At 34.7% G+C, this 19,487-nt stretch overlaps 1 protein-coding gene and 2 pseudogenes across 1 annotated transcript; 1 reads left to right on the top strand and 2 right to left on the bottom strand.

The window, feature by feature from the left end:
• The first annotated feature begins 1,104 nt into the window (after window positions 1–1,104).
• On the top strand, window positions 1,105–2,282 carry LOC107855018 (homeobox-leucine zipper protein HAT22-like). Its single transcript, XM_016699994.2, has 3 exons — window positions 1,105–1,503; window positions 1,641–1,720; window positions 1,815–2,282. Exons 1-3 carry the CDS (start codon window positions 1,189–1,191, stop codon window positions 2,053–2,055), a joined length of 636 nt encoding a protein of 211 aa, XP_016555480.2. The 5' UTR covers window positions 1,105–1,188; the 3' UTR covers window positions 2,056–2,282.
• Window positions 2,283–2,481: 199 nt separating this feature from the next.
• LOC107855003 lies at window positions 2,482–5,493 on the bottom strand (annotated as a pseudogene).
• Window positions 5,494–6,510: 1,017 nt separating this feature from the next.
• On the bottom strand, window positions 6,511–19,199 carry LOC107855002 (annotated as a pseudogene).
• Window positions 19,200–19,487: the final 288 nt, after the last annotated feature.

A 19,487-nucleotide genomic window follows, 5' to 3' on the forward strand; every position in this document is an offset into this window, starting at 1 on the left:
CTTATTAATTATGCATTGAAAATATAAATTTTATTATACTCCCTCCGTTTCATTTTAGTTGACCCTTATTGACTTGACACTCCCCTTAAAAAAATATTTAATATAGATTTATTTTACTATAATAACCCTATTAATTATGCATGAAAAATATAAATTTTATTATATATACTTTACATGATCATTTAATGATAGGGGTAATGTTGAAAAAATACAATAAATTTCTCTTGATTTTTGAACTTAGACAGCTAAAATGAAACAAATATTTTTAGTAAGAGGGCCAGCTAATATGAAACGGAGGGAGTATAATACTTTACATAATCATTTAATGATAGGGGTAATTTTGAAAAAACACAATAAATTTCTCTTGATTTTAGAACTTACACAACTAGAATGAAACAAATACTTTTAGTAAGAGGGTCAGCTAATATGAAACGGAGGGAGTACTCATTTTAAAAAATTAAAGGTAACTTTACCAGGTTACCCTTAATTAAAATTTATTTCTTTTTAAGTGACATTAATTACTATATTTAAATTTAAGGACATATTAGGAAGATTATGATAAAAATATTGTTGAAAGCTTAAATATACACTTATTTACAACAAAATCACAAAAAAGAAGCATTTATAAAGAAATGGAGGAAGTAATTATTTTGTCACTTAACGGGGTTCTTGTTTTAATGTAGTAACATGATTCTTTGTTGACTGTTGTCACTACTGTTACTAAATGTATGAATCAATCCCATCTCATCAATTTATGAGAATTATAAATGTATAAAGTTTCTATATGCAATTAAAGGCTAATGTAATTGGAATAGGAAAAGCCCTTTGAATACATCAAAATTATTGTAGGAAACAAGGGGGCAAGTCAAAGAAAATCTTGTTCAAAGTGTAAGTTACTGTGGTTTCCTTAGAGGAGTCAATTGTTTTAAACGCATGCCATAATTATCATTAATTCATAGTACTTAATTATTAATTTCACTCCTCTCTAGTTCAACAAACTTTAATGACTTTGTATAATTAATACACAATTAATCAAATCTCATTCATTTTCTTGAAGCTAAACATATCATATAAAGATCCTACTCAACGGAACAATTTCACTACAATTCTCAAATCATACCATCATATTTTCTTCGACTAAAACGTTCTCTAACAAAGGCGTCTCCGGCTCCGACTCATCCTCTTTCTATGGGAAATGATGATAATGAAGCTTGCGACACTAGGCTCACACTTGGACTTGCCACAAGTGATCATCACATATTACCAAAACAAAACCAAGACGACCATAAGAAAATTACTTGTCAAGATCTATCTATTATTCCTCTTCATTCTAGTCATGATGGCACCGATAAGATTGATGGGTCCAGCTCAAAAACTTGTAAGAATTACACTAAATTTAATAATGAGAGCAAGAAGATTGGTATGAGAAAGAAACTAAGGCTCACCAAAGAACAGTCCACCTTACTTGAAGACAGTTTCAAACTTCACACTACACTTGCTATGGTATCATTATATATCTTATGTTTTATGTCTTTCTATATTTAACTTATATACGTTGACAGGCTAAAGAAATTTTGTATCATTGTCGTATCACGTGACTTGTAGATAAATTTGATGAAACAATTCTTTAACTAATGCAGGGTCAGAAACAAGAACTAGCTGCAAAGTTAAAACTCAAACCACGACAAGTAGAAGTATGGTTTCAAAATAGAAGAGCAAGGTGATTAAAATCTAATTATTTACCATCTCTCTATTTCAAATTGCTCTTAACCCTTCTTAATTCTTTTTTGTTTTAATTATTGTGTGTTATAAAGGACTAAACTGAAGCAAACAGAAGTAGACTGTGAGTTCTTGAAGAAATGGTGTCAAAGTCTGAATGGTGAAAATAATAGGCTGAAGAAAGAGCTGCAAGAACTAAGATCTATCAAGATTGATCAACGTATTCATCTTCAACTTTCCAAGGCTAGGACACTGGCTCTATGTTCATCATGCCGGAAAATTTCAAGGGGCGACACTGATGAAAAGCATGAAACAGGGACGGAAAGTGGTTGGTGATGCAATGTTTGAAAGAGCAAATTGAAACAAAGTTCTTGTCAATGGGAAGAACAAATAATAGCCCTTTTTTTTTACCGCAGACATTATTAAACAAAAGCATGACATGCTAATATAGATGAAGAACCACAATTTGTGATTCACCATAGATTTTCCAATCTAGAAACAGATATTAACTTTTATACTTTTTTATGTTGCTCTAGTTCATCAATCTTTGGTTGATAATATAGTACAAGGGGTGGAGACACATCGCTATAAATAGTGTCATCTAATATATAGTCAGTGTAGCTAGACTTTTAAAATCTACTTACTTTTCATTAGAAGTGCCTTCCAGGAAAGTGCTCTTAGTTTTGTTTTGAAAAACACTCTTGCAAGATATTTGCGCTTGACCAAAATTCCAAAATCCTTCCAGAGGAGCTAAAACTTTCAACTTCTAAAAAATAGCTTTTGCTATTATTTTTCTCTAAAAGTTTGGTCAAACACATAAACTCTCTCAAATAAGCACTTAAAAAGGCACTTTTGGCTTACAAGAAGATTGGCTAAACAGTCAAAATAGTTTTGTAGAGTTCTGGCTATACGAGACCATGTGTCTGAAAATACTATTGAAAAAAAAAATTGTATGGGAGCTATACACACCTGAGGACAATCTTGCATCCAATGATCGTCACTTTTCAATTCTCATTGCTTAATTAGTTTTAAGTGTAGAAAATTGAACAACTAATAGAAAACCCATCGCTCTTACTTTCTCCTCGTCTAGGACCTCATGTAAATGCAATTTCACTGAAAAAAAAAACACTTCATAACATCCAACGAGAAAACCCTTTAACTATTATTACAGAAAATGGAGGAACAGCACAATTCATCGTGCACATTATTATCACGATTAACTTATTTAGACCAGTAACGCCAACTGTTTGTTGCAAAAGAGTTCCGAGAACAAAAACTGTTGCAGCCAAGATTATCTACGAAAACACGTCTGAAGTGTTCTCCTCAGAAGAAGAGCACTGCAGCAGAGGCAGAGGCTTTTGGTGCATTCATTAGCCTCCCTTCATTATTCACAAGCCTTATCAGACACGAGACTACTTGGGCAATAGATTTCCTTTTTGGGAATATCTTCCTTCTCTTTGACACCATGGAATGCCCAAGCAAATATTCCAGAAACAGAATCCACCAGCTTCTCTATTACGAGACCAGCTACCTCCACTGTCTTGAGGTGATGAATCAAGCACCGGACAGGAGCTTCTACCTTATTCCAATATTCATCCTCATCAAACTCATATTGGTGAATCCACGAGAGTATGTTCTAAAATAAGCACACGAGCGAATCTCCCATTAAGAGTTGTAACAACCCATGTATAAGTTATAACAGACACTGAATAGGACTAAAAATACAACTTGTTCGTGTAACAAAAGATAAGAACACATCTATAGTTACTGCCAAACAGTATATACAAGACCATACAAGTTAAGAAAATTAAGTTTCCAATTTAAATACTGTTTATTCATCTTTTGGAAACAAAATAGAATTAGAAAACATGATATCCCAGTTAGTGTTCAACGCATCCCAGTCATACCTACTCCGATAAGTGTACTGTCCTATCAGCGTCTGACAACAAAATGTCACCAAATTTGTGTCCATGATAACAGGTTCCAAATAAACATTGCAAAGAATGCAGTTAACAACAAGAGGCAACAAAACAATTAAATTGCCATACTTGGGATGCCGATTCATCGTAAAGAAATAAGTTTGACGATAACATTCTCCAAGCAAGGCCAGTGCCTCGGCAAGTTCAGTATTCCTGGAAGGTGCCATTTCACAAAATCTAATTGAAGATGAAGGGATTTGCAGCTGGAAGTGGTAGATGGTAGATTTGTCAACTGCCACTAAGAAAATACCTAGGCAGAAAAAAATAAAACAAAAAGTTAAACAAACTAAATAAATAGAGATTTTCGTATTGAGCTTAATGAACAAGGACTTGGGCGGACTATATCACAAGGTAAGTAAGAAAAACCTTTATAAAGCTGATTGTACAACGTACAAGAAATATTGACAGAAGCCTAAGCCTGAGACGTTGAAGACAAAACCCAACATGATAACCCCTCTGTCAAATTGTCAAATTTGTGTTGAATGTCTCTCAATGTTGAGAGTCTTGCCATTAAATAGAAAGTATTCAAAGATAACATTCCCAAAAATCTGCCTTTCCTATCCCTAAAGATCAGCTACTTTATCCCTTTGAATCTGCTATTGTATCCCTAATAATCTGCTATTCTATCTCTTGATTACTACATCATATCTCTTAAATTACAAATATACTACAATATATAATTACATTAATATATACAATATTCATTATTAATTCATGATCTTTGAGTTGTCCACCATGCTAACACCCTCAAGTCTAGTTTATAGTTAGTATATATATCCCTAAAGGTTATCTCTCCATAGATTCAGAAATGACAAACTATGCCTGGAGAAGTTGCGAAGAAAGAGAAGAAGTGCTTACCAGAGCAAACCAGGAACATAGCTTCAGACTTTTGGCCCCGGTCATCGTTTGGAGTACTATTATCAACCTTGGTAATCATTGCACACTCTGAAATCAAATTTTAATTTGCGACGGGCAGACACTTCAGCAATAGATGCTACATTTGCAATTTCCACATTTCCAGACATATCTAAAGATAGGAGAGTTGGACAAGAGACATGCTTCCTTGTTGGAAACCATATAATATCACGTACCAATGTCTTTAAATTCAAACGGAGAAAAACCACTCTTCTTTGGCTATAGCAAAACTATAGCTTCAAACACTCAAGCATTGGGCAACCAGATCGAATATAATCTACCGATTGATCCATTAGCATAACCTTATCAAGAGATAATGTTGTTAGAGACTTCAATTCACTCTTCTTTTTTGTATTTATCTTACCATATGTCAACCAGAGTTCAACCAAATTAGAACGGCTTAGAATACAATTAGGCAGACCATAATAAGCATGTGGCTGGAATGTATCACGTCTAGAGAAAGACAAGCCAAGGACCTTCGAATTCTTATTTAATGCGAACCGAATCCTTATACAAATTTCATTGGCCATCCTTTTCTCACTCCCCAGTAAATCATACTGCCGTATGTATGACTATTCTGCCAGATACTCTTTGCCGAAATGAGTGAGATAAGCTAAAATGAAGCTCTTATAAAGAAGAAACGCATGAGGAACGGAACGAAGTTCAAGAACCTTTCTTCATAGTCAGGACAACTATCTCGACCACAATAAGCATAGAAGTCTCCCAAAACATGCATTGATCAAAATTGAGTGTGTGGATGAACGACCAGAGTTCATGAAATCTTCTACTAAAGATTGTTTCGGCAGCATCCTTTGATGGCAATAAGGAGAGAATATGAATGAGGATGGTCAGGTAGTCCACAGATGTCATCCTCATCCATACTCTCTCTCCTTATTGTCATCAAAGGATGCTTCAAAACAATCTTTATTAGAAGATTTCATAAACTCTGACCATTCATCCACACACTCAATTTTGATCAATGCATTGAGGGCACTATTGTGCCTATTGTGGTCAAGCTAGTCGTCTTGATTATGAAAACAAGTTCTTGAACTTTGTTTTCCATGTGCTTCTACTTAATAAGAGCCTAACTATTCATAAGTTCTGCCTTAAGTTTCACTTTAGCTTATCTCACTCATTTCGGCAAAGAGCATCCCACTGAATAGACATATCGTAGTATGATTTCTGGAGGAGTGAGAAAAGGATGGCTACTGAAATTTGTACTTGGATCCGGTTCGAATTAAATAAGAATTCGAAGGTCCTTGACTTGTCTTTCTCTAGACATGATACATTTCAGCCATATGCTTATTATGATCTGCCTAATTGTGTTCTAAGCCGTCCTAATTTAGTTGAACTCCAGTTGACATTTTGTAAGTTAAATACAAAAAAGAAGAGTGAGCTGAAGTCTCTAACAACATTATCTCTTAATGAAGTTATGTTAAAGAATCAATGTTGAATTATATTCTATCTGGACCAATGCTTGAGCAATTGAAGCTGTGGTTTTGCTATGACCAAAGAAGAGTGGTTCTGTTCAATTCGAATTTAAAGACATAAGTACTTGGCACTATATCGTTTGGAACAACGATTTATGTCCCCTGCCCAACTATCCTATCATTAGATATGATAGAGAGCCCATCAATCTCGATATCTCCTCTTCTAGGACCTCATGTAAATGTAATTTCACAAACAAACAAAAGGTTAAAACTTTATAACATCCAACAAGAAAGCCCTTCAACAGTTATTACAGAATGCAGGAAACTGTTTCCACAGCACAATCCATTGTGCACATAATTATCATGAGTTCAACTTATTTATACCTAACTGTTTATTGCAAAAGAGTTCCTGGAAACAAACTGTTCAAACTAAATGAATCTAGGCAAATACATCTGAAGGGTTCACCTCAGCAGAAGCAAACTGCAGCAGAGGTAGAGGCAAATGGTGCATTCATTAGCCTCTCTTCATATTCAGGAGCATTAGAGAAGAAATAAATTGGGCATTGATCAATTTCTGCCTTTGAGCCTCCATCTTCATTTCCTATAACACCATGGCATGCCCGAGCCAATATTCCAGAAACTGAGTTGAGCAGCTACCACCACCGCTTTGAGGTGATGAGTTAAGCAGTGGACAGGAGTATCTACCATATTCCAATATTCATCCGCATCAAATCATATGGGTGAATCCACGAGAGTGTGTTCTTAAATAAGCACAAGCGATCCCGTTAAGAGTTGTACTAACCCGAGTATAACTGACACATTAGGAACTAAAGATTACAAATTGCTAGGGTAACACAAGATGAGAACACATCTATAGTTACTGTCAAACAATACAAATAAAAACATACAAGTTCAGAATATTAAGTTTCCACCTTGAATACTGTTTTTTGTCTTTTGGGAAAGAAAAAGAGAAACAGAAAACATGATATCCTATGTTTCTACTTGATTATTTTTCAGGATTACCAAATAACGAGTAAAAAGGAGAGGGAGATTAGGAAAAATTATCCTATTTGCATATAGTAGAGAGACACACTCATACACACATTTCATAGAAGGGACGTTGTATATGAAATTTGAAAAAAATGTATTTTAGAAAAGGAAAATGCCAGAGTTAAGAGTTCAACACATCCCAGTTATACCTACTCTGGTTAGTGTAGTGTCCTACCAGCGTCTGACACCAAAATGTTGCCCAATCTTTAGGTTCCAAATACTTTGCAAAGAACACAGTTAACAACAAGAGCAGCAAAACAATTAAACTGTCATACTTGGGATGTAGATTCATTGTAAGAAGTAAGTTTGACGATAAGATTCTCTAAGCAAGGACAGTGCTTCAGCAAGTTTAGCATTCGTGCAAGGTGCCATTTCACAAAATCCAATTAAAGATGAAGGGATTCGCAGCTGAAGGTCGGAGATGGTAGATTGTCAACTGGCACGAAGGAAATACCTAGGCAGACAAAAAGTAAACATAAAAGTTAAAGAACCTAAACAAATATTTCCTATCTATTTAGTTGAACAATGCATATCTAGACCATGAAAAGAATATTGTAAGTTCAAATTAAGCTAAAACACGTTTCAGAACATTAGTAATCCGATGTTGGCGGAAAGGATTATGTCTAAGGGAAATGATCCTATGCACTATGAACATGTTACTAAATGATCAAGAAAACAAGGGAGCCTCTTCCATATGTTGTCAAGGAGATCTTACAACAGCAAAGAATGCTGCATCGACCAAATTTGATGCAAAGACTAGCTAAACCAAACCATGAAAATCATCCATCTAAATTGCATAGAAGAAGTAGCCTAGAGCAGTGTTCAGGGAAGCGTGATGCGGAAAAAAGCTATAAGGCTCCGCATCACACATTACGCGAAGCGTGAAGCGATGCGAGCACGTCATTGAAGTGAAGCAGTGAAGAAGAAGAAGGCGCAGCAGTGGTAGTCGCACAGTGAAGAAGAAGAAGTCGCAAAAGTGGACTTCAAAGTTAACCTTAGAAAATTGCAGCAGTGATAGTCACTGCAGTAGACTATTTTTTTAAATTTAAAATTGACCCTAAATATAAAATCAACACAAAGTTACTCTTTTTTAAATTTAAAATCGACCCTAAAAATAAAATCAACATGATGCGCTCGCACCAGCCCCACGCAGCGAGAGGGGCCCGCATCGCTTCGCTTTATCGCATTATGTGACAATGCGAGAGCATTACTGAACACTGGCCTAGAGTCGCATGACAGCTTCACTATACTTTTGAGTTTTTACTATCTAGCCTTGATATAACCTTCTGCATGCAAAACTGTCAACTATGCTGTAGGACATATCATATTGACTAATCTACCATTTCAAGTTTTACAAAGACAACATGAGAAGGGTGTGTTTGTATTCTGATGAATTGAAATAAATCTTTCTTTTTCTCGATGAATTAAAATAAGTTTTCTTAAGAGAAGTACAGAAGCAGTAAACAAAATCATGACTTAATCAACAAGGACTTGTCCTGACGACCACAAGGTAATTAGGTAAGTAACAAAAGCATTAAAAACTAATTGCACAATGCACATGAAGTATTGACAGATGCCAAAATCTGAGACATTAAAGACTATCCAGCACCATAACCCCTCTAGTACATAAATGTACTGATATTCCATCTCGTGAATAGAACTGTTTATAGCAAGTATATCCACCAAAAAAGTTATTACTCTCAATAGAGTAGAAATCATAACTATACCTGGAGAAGTTGTGAACAAAGAGAAGAAGTGCGTACCAGAGCAAACTAGGAACGTAGCTTGAAACTTTTGGCTCCACTACTTGTTTGCAGTAATATTCTCATATCCTGGTAATCCTTGAACTCTCTGAAGTCAAATTCTTCCATACAGATGACAGATTTCAACGATAGATGTTATATTTGTAATATCCAAGACCTCCACTGTTCCAGATAAATATAATGATAGGAGAGATGGACAGGTGACATGAACCCTTGCTCCGAAAACATCTAATGCCAAGTACAAATTTCTTTAAATTTGAATTGAGCAGAACCACTCTTCTATGGACATAACAAAACCACAACGTCAATTCCTCAAGCATAGGGCAACCAGATGGAATATAATCAATCATCAATCGACTGATCCATTAGCATTATATTATCAAGAGAAAATGTTATTAGAGACTTAAAGTCACTCTTCTTTTTTGTATTCATCTTACAGAATGCCAATGCAGTTCAATCAAATGAGGACTGCTTAGAACACAATTAGGCAGACCATAATAAGCCTTGGCTCAAATGTATCATAAACAGAGAAAGACAAGTCAAGGACCTTCAAATTATTATTTAATGCTAATTGGATCCAGGTATCATGATTTCATTAGCCAATCTTTGTCTCACTCTTCAGAAAATCATACTACCGCATGTCTATTATGTCGGATACTCTTTGCCGAAATGAGTTGAGATAAAGCTAAAATGAAACTGAAGGCAGAACTTATGAATACTTAGGCTTAAGAAGAAGCAGATGATGAATGAAGTACAAGACCCTTTCGTCAAAGTCACGACGAATAGTTCGACTATAATAGTAACAGTCGTGTTCTAGAAGCATGCATTAATCAAAAGTGAGTGTGCGGATGAATGACCAGAGGTGATTAAATTTTCCAATTAACATTGTGTTGACAGTAGCCTTTGATGGGGTCAAAGAGAGAATATGGATGAGGATATCTGGTAGTCCACTGATGTGGTGTTCGTTAAAGTCACATCTTCTTTGTCTTGCAGACATATTCATTTTTATAGCACATCATAACACATTTAGGTGCGACAAACTGAAAACTATGGGATGAAGGAAATCTTTAGCCTTAGCCCTTAAATAAAATTATTCAGAAAGAACATGTTGTTCCTGGTTGCGGATTGATCTATAGAGAGAACTAACATATGTTATTCCTACAAAGCAAGAGGAAGGGAACAAGAGATTGCATCACTCTAGTTAATTAGATATAGGAATCCTAGAGTGCATCAATCTCAACATATGAAATATCCATTGAGATAGCAGTTAATGATGATAAAACATTAGATCTTGGGAAATTTTTTAATGTAACTAAATTTTGAAGTTTCAATTAAAAGATTTCCAAGTTGGGAACATATAATCTTATATTCAATAATTTTCTAAGTGTACCTACTGATAAAACAAACTAGTGCAAACTCAACTACTATTTTTTCAGAATAACCATGGTTTTCAGATAAGCTTGCATGCACCTCAACCAATTCCATAGGATACCTATCACCTCCTACCAGTAGCTGGAACCAGGTAACTTTCCCAACAAGGCTAACAACGGGTTTGTGCTCCATGCTATATATGAGTTTTTGGTTTGTGCTTAGATACTATTTTGAATGTTGTCTTTTTCTAGGCAACAACTTATCGGTATGTCTAAATCTGTGCAAGTGTGTGCCGTTACTGATCTAAGAGCGAAAACTCTTCACAAATTAGCACACATTTTATGCACTTATCGCATTTGTGTGCAGGTTGATCTTGTCTGGGCCATTCAGAATAACAAATCTAATTTATATATTGTTTTCAAATTTTTGGATCTCAGAATGAAAATGTAGTTGCGTAACTTTATATTATGAGCTACATCGCTACTTAGCGGTCCATGAGTCCATGCGTCCATGAGTTATGTTGACATTAGAGACTTGTTAAGGTTTCAAGAGGAAGGATTGTTTGTAAAGCTGGCCTATAATTGTAAGTAATAATACATTTCTTTCTATTCTATTTGATTATATAATGGATTATATGTACACTACACACACACATATATATACACATATATATATACAGACATACAGTGTATTTTCACATTTATTTTATTAACTATGATGATAATATGATATAAGCTTAAAAGGAGGAATTAGGATTCATATTGCTTTTAAGTATTTTGGGTCTATAATATAAGGAAATGGGGAGATCGACGAGGATGTCACATTTTATATTAGAACGTGGATGGATAAAATGGAGGATCGTATCAGGTGTCCTATGTGATATGACGTGTCACCGAAACTTTAAGGTAAGTTCAATAAAGGAATGGTTTTACCGACTATGTTTTACATGGTTGAGTATTGGCCAGTCAAGAACTCTCAAGTTCAAAGATGAAGGTAGCAGAAATGAAGATGCTTAGATGGACCTATGGGCATATTAAGAAATACAAGATCAAGAATGAAAATATATGGGGCAAATTGGGGGTTGCTTCCATGGTGGACAATATGTGTGAATCGAGACTAAGGTGATTTTGGCATGTGAAAAGCAATACATGGCACATCTTCTGCTTACCAAGGACAAGCTAAGATCCTAGATAGGAGAACATTGAGGTCGAGGATTAATGTAAAAGTTAGTAGGTAGTCGAGTGACTTCTCTCTTCCCAGTGCGGTATTCTAGGCTAGAGCAACTATCTGCTTCCTTACTAGTATTATTATGCTGGCACTATATTCTTCATTTATATTACTGTTGTTGTCACTTATACTCTAGCTATCTTTTATTTTGTTCAAACATGTTATGAAAAATGATTTTGTTAGAGCTGAGGGTCTATAGAAAACAACCTCTTTATCCAACAAAGGTAGGGGTAAGGTCTAGGTACACCCTACCCACCCAAACCCAAACTCCAATTACGAGATCACACTGGGTATGCCGTTGTTGTAGCATTCATATGGCTTACCTCAACTTGTTTGGAACTAACACGTAGTTGTTATTGTTATATCCTTTTGATCTTTTTTGTTAGAGATAATGGAGTTTACACTTGTTTTTTTATCGGTGGGTACTTAGAAAGTTATTAAATCTAAGAATATATTTTCTTGTCTTTAAAGTTTATTAATTCAAACTTCATATTTAATTACTTCAAAAAAATTCCCAATATGTTTGATCTATGTTTTATCATCATGAACTTTATCTCTAAATGGAAATTTGATATGTTGATTAGCTTGAGGGAAGAAAGTTCTTATTCCTTTTCTTTTGGTATGTAGGAATAACATACATCTGTCCCTTTCTATAGATTAATCCTCGATCTTGAAAAAACTATTCTTTACAAATATCCCAATTTCAGGCTAACGGTTTCCTTTATCTCATAGTTTTCAATTTGTCACACCTAATATATGTTATGATGTTATACAAAAATTAATTTGTTTTCAAGGAAAAGGAGTTGTGACCTTAATGAAGACCACATCAGTGGACTACCAGATGCAATCTCCATATTCTCTTCTTATTGCCATCAAAGGATGCTACAAAGACAATCTTTTTTGGAAGATTTCATAAACTCTGGTCGTTCATCTACACACTCAATTGTGATCAATGCATGTTTCGAGGGCACTATTGTGCTTATTGCGGTCGAGCTAGTTGTCCTGCCTATGACGAAAGGTTCTTGAACTTTGTTCGCCGTGTGCTTCTTCTTAGTATGAGCCTAACTATACACAAGTTCTGCCTTAAGTTTTACTTTAGCTTATCTCACTCATTTTAGCAAAGGGCATCCAACAGAATAGACATATCGCAGTACGATATCCCGAGGAGTGAGAAAAGGATGGCTAATGAAATGGGTACCTGGATCCGGTTCGCATTAAATAAGAATTTGAAGGTCCTTGACTTGTATTTCCCACAACATGGTACATTTGAGGCACGTGCTCTTTATGATCTGCCTAATTGTGTTCTCAGCCGTCCTAATTTGGTTGAACTCTGTTTGACATATTGAAAATTTTATAAAAAAGAGTGAACTGAAATCTCTAACAATATTATCTCTTAATGAAGTAAAGTTAATGGATCAAACGATGAATTATATTCTATCCGGTTAAAACTGTGGTTTTGCTATGGCCAAAGAAGATTGGTTATGCTCAATTAGAATTTCAAGACATTGGTACTTGGGATTAGATGGTTTGGAACAAAGATTCATGTCCCCTGCCCAACTCTCCTATCATTAGATATGATCGAAAGCCCATCAATCTAAAAATGTAATTTCACCCAAAAGAAAAAAAAATTTAAAGAAGAAACTTTCAAACATCGAACAACAAAGCCCTTCAACAGTTACTACGGGAAACTTTTTCCACAGCAAAATTCATTGTGCACATTATTATCATGAGTTTAACTTTATTTATACCTATAACAACTAGCTATTTATTGCGAAAGAGTTCCTAGCTGTTTATTGCAAAAGAGTTCCTTGAAACAAACTTTTCGACCTAAAAGAATCTAGGCAAATACGTCCGAAGGGTTCACTCGGTAGAATCACACTGCAACAGAGGCAGAGGCTAATGGGGCGTTCATTAACCTCTCTTCATATTCAGGAGCATTAGAAAATAAATAAATTGGGCCACTGGTCAGTGTCTGCTTTTCCGTCTCCACCTTCATTTCTAACACCATGGCATGCCCGAGTAAATATTCAGGAAATTGAATAACCTGTTTCTTCATTACACGCCCAGCTACCACCACCATTTTGAGGTGATGAGTCAAGCAGTCGGCATGAGTATCTACCATATTCCAATATGAATCCACGAGAGTGTGTTCTAAAATAAGCACAAGTGATCCCGTTAAGAGTTGTACCAACCCCACTATAACGGACACTAATAGGGACTAAAAGTTGCAAATTGCTAGGGTAACACAAGATGAGAACACATCTGTAGATGCTGTCAAACAGTACATATAAAAAAATACAAGTTCAGAAAATGACGTTTCCACCTTGAATACTATTTTTTTTTGTCTTTTGGGAAAGAAAAGGAGTTTAGAAATCATCCTATTTGGATATAGTAGAGAGAGACATTCACACATATTTCATAGTAGGGATGAGGATGGCATCTGGTCATCCACTGATGCAGTCTTCGTCAAAGTCACAGCTTCTTTGTCTAGAAGACATATTTATTTCTGTATAACATTCTAACACATTTTAGGTGCGACAAATTGAAAACGACGGGATGAAGGAAATCTTTAGCCTTAGCCCTTAAATAAAGATATTCGGAAAGAACAGGTTGTTCCTTGCTGCGGATTGATCAATAGAAAGGAACTGGCATACGTTATTCCTACAAACCAAGAGCAAGGGAACAAGACATTTCATCAATCTAGTTAATCAGATAGAGGAATCCTAGAGTGCATCAATTTTAGTGTAAGAAATATCCATTGAGATAACAGTTAATGATGATAAAACATTAGATCAAACATCTTTGGAAAATTTTTAATGTAATTAACTTTTGAAGTTTGGATTAAAAAATTTCTGTAACAGGACCATGTAATCTCATTCAATTATTTTCTAAGAGTACATATTTGATATAACAAACAAGTCCAAACTCAACTACTTTTTTTTTGGAATAACTGTGTCCGGTCTAGCTTGTGCGAGCCTCGACTAATTCCACGGGATATCTATCACCTCCTAACAACAACAGGTAATTGTTGTCTAACAGATAGGGAGAAATCACCTAGCGTTTTTTTCTCTGCTGGGATTTAAACTTAAGACCTCATGGTTCTCAATCCACTTCATTGACCACTAGGACAAATCCTTGGGTGTCAAGCTCAACTATCTCTTGCACAAAATGTTAAAAGGATGCCACTTAAAAAATATTCAACGGAAAAGAGATGTATGTGCATGCACATGCAAGGCATAGACCTAAGACAAACAAACAGATCATACACCAAAAAGAAAAACACTTATCAAGTCTCTAATAACTAAACCTAAAAAATATCAACAGAACACATGGACCATTAAGTGGCAATACAGCTCACATTACAAAGTTACATAACTGCATTTTCACACCGAGATTTAAAAACTAAGTAGAAATCCAGATTTGCTATACTGAAGGGTCCGTACCAAAAGTTAACCTGCACACAGATGTGATAAGTGCATAAAATATATACCAATTTTCTTTGATCAATATTATTACAGTTTTCTTTGCTTGTACATCAGAAACAGCACATATCTGCATAAATTTACACATTCTGATAAGTTATTGCCTTAAAAGAGCCCACATTTGAAAGCACATTAACAGAAACCAAAATCCCATATATAGCAAAGAGCTTACAATAGATCTAAACAAATTTTTTAGCACAAAAGGGAGCAAGACAAAATTGAAGTATCTAAAATCAGAATACTTGGGCCTTCCATACCCTGAAATGAAAGAAACCAAAAATAGTAATTTGCATTTACAAAAGAAAGATCAAACACAGGTTGAATAAATGGAAGCAAATGCCTAGATTTGCCAAACCTGAATACTCCCTACTAAATTTAACATGAGTGATTCCAGCCATAGATTTAACAATCACCTAAAAGGAAAGAAAACGAATAGCTTACCAATTTTTGTATACCTTTTTTGGGATCAATTTTATGCTGTTAAATTAGATATCAAGCCTTCTTTTAGCACAAGAACATATCGCCTCTTTAGCACAGAAAGTTTTATAGAAAACTAGATGTCGGTTGCCCGTGTGCCCACCGGCCCAATAGTTATCAATATATATCAGTGTGAAATTGCATTTGAATATAGTTTTAGGAGTTGTGATTAATTAGGGGTTGGTGAAAAGAAGTATATGCTTGTAGTTTTTAACCTTGGCAATGAGTAATACGAAACCAGGGGAAGAAGGCAGAGCATAGCTAAAACATATTTTGTTTACATCATTACATGGGACGTTGTATGGGTGTGAGATGGTCCATTCTACACATTCATAATTGCATGATTCATGTGTACATGTATATAGTACACATAGGTGACATTTGGCAAAAGGAGAGACTGATGCAGCCAATCACCATGGTTTTGGTGGTCATCTTGCTCTCGGCAGGTGTTGTTACAGTGTTTGACAAAACAGCTGTTGAGATATTTGGTAAAAGTTGTTAGAATAGAAAATTTTGTTTTGGGACAACAATCTGCTATAAATTAACTATAAATACATAATGGCATTTGTTATAACTAAATATGTATACCTCACAGTTTGCCTGCAAAAAACCTACTCCTCACACGTGATTTTAAGCTACATTGACTTCCCAAATTACATACGGTTGAGTGCATCAAATATTAAATACACATAAAGGAATTCTGAACAGATAACTGAATGAGTAAGCTCCGAGCTACATTAACGGAAAGCAATTAAGGTGCATACTGTACAAAAGGTCAAAGAGCGTATAATAATCACTATGCCAAAGAAGTCGAAATTAATAATAATCATCGGAGTTGGCGGCGAGACAACTTCCAAAATGATGATTCTTATTGCAAAGAGGAGTGAATTTTCAAGGTGGAAGAAATAAAAGGACATAATAGTTCCTCTAAGTTAGGTTAGAAATAAAAGGACATAATCGAACCACTCCCTTTACCTACCTAAGCTATTACTTCGTTTGGTACTAAAATGCTGAGTTGTGCCTTTGCGTGTATTTTTTCATCATTAACTCAAAAAGAATACAACACTGTATTGCATGTGAAACAAATATAGAGACAGAGCATAATTGATACAGATTTCTTGGATTACATAGCTACTCTGCTAGATATATTTCTCCGCAATAGTTTCCACCATATCCATGTGAACGTGGCAAAGTCAATACCTCTTCAACTAAAATCTGCTTATCTCTATGGAAGCAACCTCTCCCAAATACATCATATGTTGGTTTAAGGTCTAAGAATATATGCATTAATTAATTAATAAACATAAATACAACAACAAACCCAAGGTAGTCCCAAAAGTAGAGTCTAGGAAAGGTAAGAGTGTAAGCAGACCTTATCCCTACCTCGAGGAGGTAAAGAAGTTCTTTCCGAAAATCAATACACATAAATTACATATTAAATGGTCCAATCTAGGAGCTGAAATTCTTTACATATTACCGTCAATTCAAGAGGGAATGGTGCTAAAGCTGAAGAATAGTGCTAAAGCTGAAGAAGCAAAACATATGCATAAATAATTGTAAACAGTACCTGTAAAATATGTCCGGAGTATTCTTGGATGAAAAAAAGCCCCAAGTATCCCGAGTTAAGTCTAAGGGGATAATGCGTACATATATTATGATTGTTGTTGCTGGAGGGAGTCACTCCGCTTCGATTTTAAAACCCCTCTCCTTGCTATTGTTTACTCCGAATAGCAATGACATTTAAGCTCTTTGAATCTTTAGTTATGAAACTCAACATCCGGCTTTACCTCATAAATATTGCTTCTAATGCTTGAGAAATCAAGCTGATATGAGAAGATCACAAATACAAAAGTAAATTATCAAATATTAAAACCATCATAAAATTCCTAAAAGCTAGAAGGTCAAAAATCACAAAATTCTCCAATCAAAGACTACAACTTAAAATTATAAAACAGAGAAGAACAAAGTACAAACTTCCGAGCTATTATTTATCTGATATTGAAGCCAATAACAAACAAAAGATGCAAATCAACTGATTTCTAGTTTCTAGTAAAAGAAAGAAGGGAAAAAAAGGAAAAATTACCTCGGAGCGTTATCCACATGAGAGAGATGATGAAGCATGAATAAGAAATATTGAAAGAGTCAAATTTGATTCTTGGTGTGCATAGATGCACCTACCATTAACACCATTAAAAGCTCAACATACATCCTTCGCAAATTATGGAGGCCTTTATTATATGGACTTGCTTTCAGCAATATGATACTTTCTTCACCATATATTACAATTCACAAGACCAAGAAAAGTAAAAGTATGTTTGCAGGACCAAAATTACCAGCAGATAAATCTTGATAATGGCATCATATACACATACTCAAAAGAAGAAAAAGAGCAGATTTGTCCCAAACTTGAATGAGTAAATGATGAACAATAGCTTATGAAGTATCATAACAAGTTTAGTTGATCTTTTAAAGTTTGCCAAATAGCATCCAATGTTCACATATAAATTTATAATATTTACCATGTATAGGGTACTTTCTCTTTATATATTTCTAGACCTGGCCGCAAAGACAATTACCCAACAGAAGTATTGTAGGCTTATGTAGCTATTAAATGTATTGCGAAATCAATGTTTACTTCATCAAAGTGGTTTCATTTCTGACGGTCTAAGAATATTTACATAATTATAACAACAATAACTTATCAAGTGTAATTCCATAAAATGGATTTAGGAAAGGCAAGTTCACACAGAATTAAATTCAATCATAACCATAAATGTGTAGAAAATATAAAAATATTTTAACCTCCTAAGTAAGAAATTGTTACAGATAATGAAGAAATTAGTAGTTTCAGATATTGAACCAAGGTGAATTAAATCAAATTTGCTACCTGAAAATCTGGTTAGATGCCCGGCTACTAATTCTTCTTCTGCTTCTAGTATAACAACTGGGAAGATTGCCAAAACAGAAAAGAAAAATAATCAAAATATTGCATTCAAGTTGAAAAATCAGCAACTCATATACTCAGAAGTGTTGCACCTAACAAATGACTTTCAAAATATCCTAGGCTATGTCGATACTGTGGCTTCTAATTAAGATGTTAACTTTGAGTACAGGAGATACTTCGTTATATTTATCAACACTAATTGCTCCCTCTGTCACTAACATAATAATATTCCAAAAGAACTAATCCTCTTCTAATGAAAAGCATGTCGATACCTTCATATTTATCCTCCTCAGCATTGGTCTTGGTCTTTGAGTTTTTAATTTGTCGTCTTTTACATTTGGGAATTGAAAATTTTGACAAGCTTTTATCTCAATTTTTGCCCTAATTTCAATTCTTTTTAGATTTTGCCCTTTGCTTACTGCACCACTTTTCACCCATATATTCTTATTCTTCATAACGATCCAAACTTTATAAATTCATTCAACCAAATCTACAAACTGAAAAAAAATAAAAATTGAAGAAGGATAGAAAATTGAAAGAAAAAACATTAAGATCTACACTTTACAAATTCACTCAACCAAATAAAAAACACGGAATAAACTACTCAAAATGAAGAGAAAATTGAAGATGAAGAGAGAACAATAACAAATAAGTACCTTAGCATTACAACAACAATGTGAAAAAGTTTAAAGATGAAGAAAATTTTTGAGCTTTGACAGATGAATTGGATTTTAATGTGGAAGTGTGCATGGAAGCCACGTATAATGCGGAGGAGCAGGTTGAACCAAGTGGAAGTAGAAAAGCATCTTTTGAATAACCAAACTACTCTCAAGTTATAAGAAATTGACTATAAGCACACATGTTGTCACTTACACTTCTACAACACTAAAGAAGAGGAGATATCGAGCTTTTTCAGCCAAATCAGCAGAAATAATTTGCCACTTGGCATATTTTTTGTGTGTGTTGTGTTGTCAATAAATTAGATTCCAGCCCCGCTTTGCACTAAATGAGAAAGAACTTTATGGTATTTTTTTATTTTTTTTGGTTTCCCAAGTATTTTACAACTAGAAGTTTTCACGGTGGGAAATCGTGTGACTAATTCTTCGTTCTTTGATCAGCGCACTAAGTGG

The sequence above is a fragment of the Capsicum annuum genome, chromosome 7, assembly GCF_002878395.1.
Source record: "Capsicum annuum cultivar UCD-10X-F1 chromosome 7, UCD10Xv1.1, whole genome shotgun sequence".
In the NCBI taxonomy this organism is placed as follows: Eukaryota; Viridiplantae; Streptophyta; class Magnoliopsida; order Solanales; family Solanaceae; genus Capsicum; species Capsicum annuum.

What these genes read in the sequence shown, in the direction of transcription:
- LOC107855018 (XM_016699994.2), top strand. Translation starts at nt 1,189, where the DNA reads ATGGGAAATGATGATAATGAAGCTTGCGACACTAGGCTCACACTTGGA. An exon ending in TTCACACTACACTTGCTATG is followed by an intron (nt 1,504 to 1,640) that starts GTATCATTATAT and finishes TAACTAATGCAG; the next exon opens with GGTCAGAAACAAGAACTAGC. An exon ending in TTTCAAAATAGAAGAGCAAG is followed by an intron (nt 1,721 to 1,814) that starts GTGATTAAAATC and finishes TGTGTTATAAAG; the next exon opens with GACTAAACTGAAGCAAACAG.